The 6,091-nt window shown below is 57.4% G+C and overlaps 1 protein-coding gene across 1 annotated transcript in view; it reads left to right on the forward strand.

Moving 5' to 3' along the window:
• Positions 1–1,007: 1,007 nt before the first annotated feature.
• The window catches only part of LOC104405337 (ras-related and estrogen-regulated growth inhibitor-like), a gene marked incomplete at its 5' end in the record, with an annotated part of 7,647 nt that continues 2,563 nt past the window's right edge, over positions 1,008–6,091 (forward strand). The window contains 2 exons of the mRNA XM_010014018.1: positions 1,008–1,041; positions 5,693–5,753. Coding sequence (XP_010012320.1) covers positions 1,008–1,041; positions 5,693–5,753 — 95 coding nt within the window. The remainder of the gene's footprint in view (positions 1,042–5,692; positions 5,754–6,091) is intronic.

Raw genomic sequence — 6,091 nt, forward strand, 5'->3', positions numbered from 1 at the left:
GCTAGCGGTGGGCCCTGTCCCGGACTCGTGGCCAGCGGCTCTGGCTGTTGGTGCTGTTGTGTTTCCATATACAGTAACCGGCGAGCTTCCTGCCCGGAGCTACTGGAAAACCAGGATTCCCTGATTGAATCTAAGGAGACTCCCAGGTCTGGATGAGAGCCTGGCACCAGGAGCGAGACCCAGCTCCAGGGGTATCCGGAGCACGGGGGGGGGTCCCTGCACCGTGTTTGGCCTCAAAGTCCCTGCGAGCAGAGGGGGCTGTGAGTGATGGTTGTACAGAGCAAAGTGCTGCAGCTCAGCCCCGCCAGCCTGAATCCATGATCCCACCGGTGTGGAGCCAGCAGCTGGGGGCTGTGGGTCCCTCCTGCAGTACATGAGAGGCTGCTGTGCTTCCCCCATAGAGCTGGTTCATGCCGAGGGTTTTCCATGGTTCCCGGTGGTTGGGTGTCTGTGGGTCTGCCCTGCGGTGGCTCAGCTTTTTGTGCCCTCAGCAACGTGGGGTTTGCTGTCCTCTTGGGCTGTGGTGGTGACGCAGACCATGAGATGGGGCAGATGGAGGGAATCAATACCCAGCTCGTGCAGAGGAGACCCCAGAGTGTGCCAGGAACTGGGAGCAGCTCCTTGGAATGGCAGGAACATGATCCCCTGCAGTCCTGACACAGGTCTCTGCCCCTTTGGGTGCCGTCCTGCACGTCCTCTCCTGCAAAGGGACACTGTGACATCCCTGAGCTGCTGGGTCCTTCTGTCTCTGAGCCCGTGCACCCAGTGGAGCTGGGGACCAGGACACCGCTGGGTGGGGAGGATGGGCTGCAGGAGGTGGCTGGTCCCCAAGGCAGGGGAAGGAAGGGGTGCGACACGGGGGGATCCCCTGTTTTAGGGAGGGGAACAGGGGTGGTTTCAGTCCAAACCCATCCCTGACCCGCCAAGCTCCTGGTCCTGGCAGGATGGAGTGGACCCAGTGCCTGAGCATCACCTGGGTGACCTGTTGGCATCCGCCCCTTGGGAAGCAGAATCCAGGTTGGGAGAGCTGAGGTGGGTGAGAATCAAAAGGGGAATTAACATCTGGAGAGCTGCAAGAGGTGGGGGGAATAACCTAAAACCTCAAATCTCAGCAAAAGTGTTTGACCTTTTGGAGCAGTTTGGAAATCTTTGTATTTCCATCCAAATCTTGGGATCCGCCAAGCGGATTTGGGTGCAGACCCATGGATAAATCCCATCAGTAGTTTAAAGACTTGGTCTGGGTGTAAATAACCTGCAGAGGCCACAGTTACCTCTGCTAATATGATCTGTGCTGTGCTTCCAAGGAAACCTCTGCTTAGGGAACACCAACTGGAGCTAAATGGTGCTGGTCCACATGGAATATGAACTTAACCCTTCCAGCTTTGGGGCTGGCCAAGGAGAGCCAGGTTACTTATGTCCAAGATGGAGGGAAAAAGACCCTGTATAAAGCTCATGGATGTGCCAATGTCTCTGCCTGCATCCACGTCTCCGACTGGCAGCTCCGCTCGTGTTCTTGTGCTCCAGCCAACTTTTAATCAATGTAATTGGCTCCTCTTCTCGCAGAGCACCATGTGCTCCAGCCCTGGTGCCTGCCTGATGCATGACACACAGTCAGGTGCCTTCTAGAAACCGAGCCTGGCTTCCCTCGCACTGCCCCTGGTGATGTGGTCGCCTCCTTGAAGCTGCTGATAGGAGCCTCCTGCGGGATCCTCGGTTATCTCCATGGAGCAGTTGTGCTAAATGACATGCTTGTTCCATCAGATCCCTGGCTTGGAACCCAGAGGTGGCCTGGGAGGAGAAGGGATGGTGGGTCCCTCCGAACAGGAGCTGGTCAGGAGGTGCTGGGGCTGAAGGAGCAGACAGCCCAGCTCGGGTGGGATGAATGCAGAGATCCTGCCTGGCAGAGTGTGGGGGACATAGGAATGGCTTGAACCTGCCAGAGGGGAGACTGAGATGAGCTCTGAGGCAGAAGCTCTTCCCTGTGAGGGTGCTGAGGCGCTGGCACAGGGTGCCCAGAGAAGCTGTGGCTGCCCCATCCCTGGCAGTGTTCAAGGCCAGGTTGGCCACAGGGGCTTGGAGCAACCTGCTCTAGTGGAAGGTGTCCCTGCCCGGGGCAGGGGATGGGACAGGGTGACCTTTAAGGTCCCTTCCAACACAAACCAGTCTGGGACTGTGGGATTCTATGACATTTGCTGATGGCCCACTGGGACAAACAACACTTGACTCAGCATGGGGAAAGCATGCTGGGTGCATCAGTCCTGCTGGTGTTGGCTTCTCATCACCTTGTGCTTTGAGGGGGTTTAATACCATACCCTGGTTTCAGTGACCTGCTCTGTCCCAGGCTCCTCACTCCTGCCTTGCTCTTGCTGTTTTTCCCCTGTTCCCACTCATTTTCCACCAGTTTCACTCTCTTCTTCCATTGTCTTTCCATGCCGGCTCGCAGCTTCTCCACTGCCTTTCACTCCTGTCCCTGCACAGCCTGTCCCTTACCCTCAATAACCCCGTTAATGACCCATTACTGTCATTAACACCTTGAAGAGCTTAAGCATCGCTGCCATCAACTGCGCTCCCTCCAGCCTCCCCCGCCCCGGGTTTCTCTGCCCGCACCCGGTGCGTTTTCCCAGCAGCTGCATTGGCCAGATGTGATGTACAAGAGGGGTTTGTGTCGAAATCATCTGCAGCATCAGCTCCTGGGCACCAAGGAGCAGGCGGGAACCCATTTGAATCAGCTTAGACCCGGAGGTCCAAGCATGAAGATGAGTTTTGTGGCCTCCCCCTTTCCAAAGGCAGAGCGAGGTGTTCCTGGAACGGCCTCTGCGAGGGTGCTTGTGCTGCCAACTGTTCTCCCCACAAGGCAGCTCCCTTCTTGCTGCGTAGGGAAGACCTGAGAGCCAGAGGAAAGCTCGCTCGGTCTGCAGGGGTGGAGAGCTGCTTCTGGGGATGCTCATGCTTTCCTGTCCACCCTGTTGCATCCTAAAGGCAATTCCCTGCAAAAAGGTATTCCAAAGGGCATCATAGAATCATAGACTCAACCAGGTTGGAAAAGACCTTTAAGATCATCAAGCCCTACCATGGATGGTGAAGGTGAGCAGATGAATAAGCCTTTGGCTTGGCTGAGGGTCCTTCCCCAGCAGAAGGGCTCTGGGGAGATGCAGTTGGTCTCTTCTCAAGGCTGGTCACTTCTCCTCCAGTGCAGAAGCTCCTCCGGTGCTGGGGCAGGACTGGACCCTGCATCACCTCTGAGGTTTTCTGGTGTGTGCAAGGCTTGAACCTCCCCCTGTGTTCGCTCAGTTCCTCCACGGCCCAGAGCTGGTTTCCGCAGTGCTGCTGTTGTGGGGCTGCTCCTGAATCATCCCTGGGCAGCCGATGCTTCCAAAGCATCGACCCGGAGCTTCCCTTTGGTTCAGGCCACCCTGTGAACCCACATCCCCACCTGCCCCCTCGCTCTCTGCTGGTTCACCACCACCGTCATTATCCAGCCTGGCTTCAGCACAGGTTCTGTACATGGTGCCCTTCCTCTGTTGTTGTTCCTTGGATTTGCTGTTGTTCCTCCTTCCTTGGGAAAGCCCAGGACTGACACTCACCCTCTGCCGCCCCTGGCTCCAAGCTGTGGGTTTCCTTCCCCAGGCAAAGGAGTTCTCTTGACATAAGCCCCTGATGTAGCCCTGGGGCAAGTTCTCTGCAGTCGGTGAACTGATGGAGCCGAGCACCACCCACTCCTCCTGGCCTCCCCAGGACCTCCCCTTCCTCCCAGGCATCATCAAGGCCTCCTCACAGCTCTCCCAGGGCTGTTCCATGGAGTGCTCCAGGCTTCTGAAAAGTCAACTTAAAACACGTCAGCTTTGGCTGTGCTCTTTTCCTGCATCTTCCCTTGGGATGCTGCTGTGCTCTTCCTGAAACGAAGCTGGGAACAGCTTGGTAGCATCTCACCTGCTCTGCCCATTTCCGTGAGTGCCAGTGTCCCATTGTCACCCCCCCGGGTGCCAGCATGGGCACAGTGATGGTCCTGCGGCAGTGCCGGGGAGGCTTCCCCATGTGCCAGCTCCGGAGCAGGAGATGGGATAAACCCCAGCACGAACCAGGGCAGGGACAGACATGGGTTTGTGTCCCTTTGGCCACACTGGGGACCTGTATCCCATCGTGGTGCTCTGTTAGCAGCAGTGACAGGTAACTCCAGCTGCCTCCCTGCCCCGCTCAGCCCAGCAGGACTCCCAGCACCTCCAGACTGCTTCATTGCTTAGAAAACCTTTGCTTTTCCTCCTGTTTCCCATTCCTGATCATTTGCCAGCTGAGCCTCAGCCCTGTCTCCACTGCAGGAAGCATCCATACAGACTGTGCACCATGGCAAAGGAGTCTCTGACTTTGTTCTGCAGCCCCAGAGATCCTGCCCACCTCCAAGGAGCCCTTGCTCTGAAGCTGAGCTCTGTGTCCTTCAGCCTGGAGCGAGATGATGAGCTGCAGTACTCAGTGACAAGAAGCCCTTGCCAGTTTGATGGAGCTGTTGGGCAAGCCTCCAGCCCAGCAGACCTCCACCAGCCTGGCATTAGGGTGTAATTTGGGCTTCACATCTCCAGTCTCTGGTGCAGGGATGTGGTAATTGGATAAAGGCGTTTAATTGCCCACACTGACGTGCTGCGGCTGCTCCTGCCATCCCTCACCCCTGCAAGGAGCTAAAATTGGGCCAAATGATTCAATCCCCATGTGGGTGCTGTGCCAGCAGATGGAAGATGGTGTCTTCCCATCCCTGGCAGTGTTCAAGGCCAGGTTGGACACAGGGGCTTGGAGCAACCTGCTTCCCTGCGCGGGCCAGGGGTTCGAGCTGGAGGAGCTTTGAGGTCCCTTCCAACACAAACGGGGCTGGGATCTATGGCTTTCATAGCAGGGGGTTGTCTCATCCCCTGCACGCTGAGAGCTGCCAGGATGCTCCTTGCAAGGATGAAACAACAGTCCCAGCTTGTGCCCAGCATCCGTGTGCTGGGAACATGACTTTGCGAGCACAGGCACAGCAGGACGCTGATGTGCGCCCAGGGACGGGCTGCTCCTTGCTCAGCTCCTCCTGCTGCCGGGCACCTTCCCAGGGTTGGTTGTGGCAGCACGTGGCTGCTGTGAGGGGCACCTCCGGGTCTGCTGCGCCCTGTGTTCCTCCAGCTTTGGCCTTCTGATGCACCCCATGGGAGCTGGTGCCAGCAGCTCCCTTCCTCCTGCCGAGTGCCTGGGTCGGGTTCAACCAACAGTGCTGAAGTTCATGGGACACATCCAGGCAGTTACAGCACCAGCACCAGCAGAGCCTGACCCAGCACCGGTGTGCCCCGTGTCGAGCTCACCACTGCAGGCCCTGGAGGGGGTCACTCACCCAGCATAAAGCTTCAGCACGTGCATAGATCGGTGCAGGATCGAGCCAGGAGATGCAGTTTATCAGCCCCCCCCTGCAGGTGTTTGCTGCTGACAGTGAGCAGGCAGCTGAGGGCAGAGGTGCTGGGCAGAGACCTCTTCCTCTGCCTGGAGCATCCCCTCGTGGGCTGGGTTTCGGTCCTCGATGCAGACGTTTGCAGCATCCCTGCTGGGATGTCTGCTCCTGGTGCCCATGTGGACACGTTTCATGAGGCCAGGGCAGGTCTTTGCTCCATCCTTCACCTCAGTCAGCTGCTGTTTTGCTGCAGTTTGACCATAACTGGGTTTGTTGTGGTTTCTTACAGCACTGACCGTCAGATTCATCACCAGGAGATTCATCGGAGACTATGACCCAACCCTGGGTAGGTGAAGTCCTTTCTCTTGTTGCTGCTGCCACTGGCCCAGCCTGGGACCCTGGTGTGCACCCAGCTCCTGGCAGAGCCGACCCTGCTTCCAAACTCACTGTATTCACTGGCTCTTGCATCCCTTTTTCCTTCTCTGTTGGCTTTGTTAAGGCAAAGCCCTGTTGGGGTGAGCCCTTGGCATCACACAAGGAAGCACCGTGCGCTTGGTCACCCTCAGCAGTTTGCTGGGAGGTGGCTTTAAGGCGAAGGAGGTATCTGAGCCGCTGGCGGAGTGGGTAGTGCCTGTCCCCTAGGTTAGCGTTTGGGTTTGAGGGTTTTGGGCACTGAAGCCACAT

This window comes from Nestor notabilis, unplaced genomic scaffold (assembly GCF_000696875.1).
Source record: "Nestor notabilis isolate BGI_N333 unplaced genomic scaffold, ASM69687v1 scaffold23094, whole genome shotgun sequence".
NCBI classification, from domain to species: domain Eukaryota; kingdom Metazoa; phylum Chordata; class Aves; order Psittaciformes; family Psittacidae; genus Nestor; species Nestor notabilis.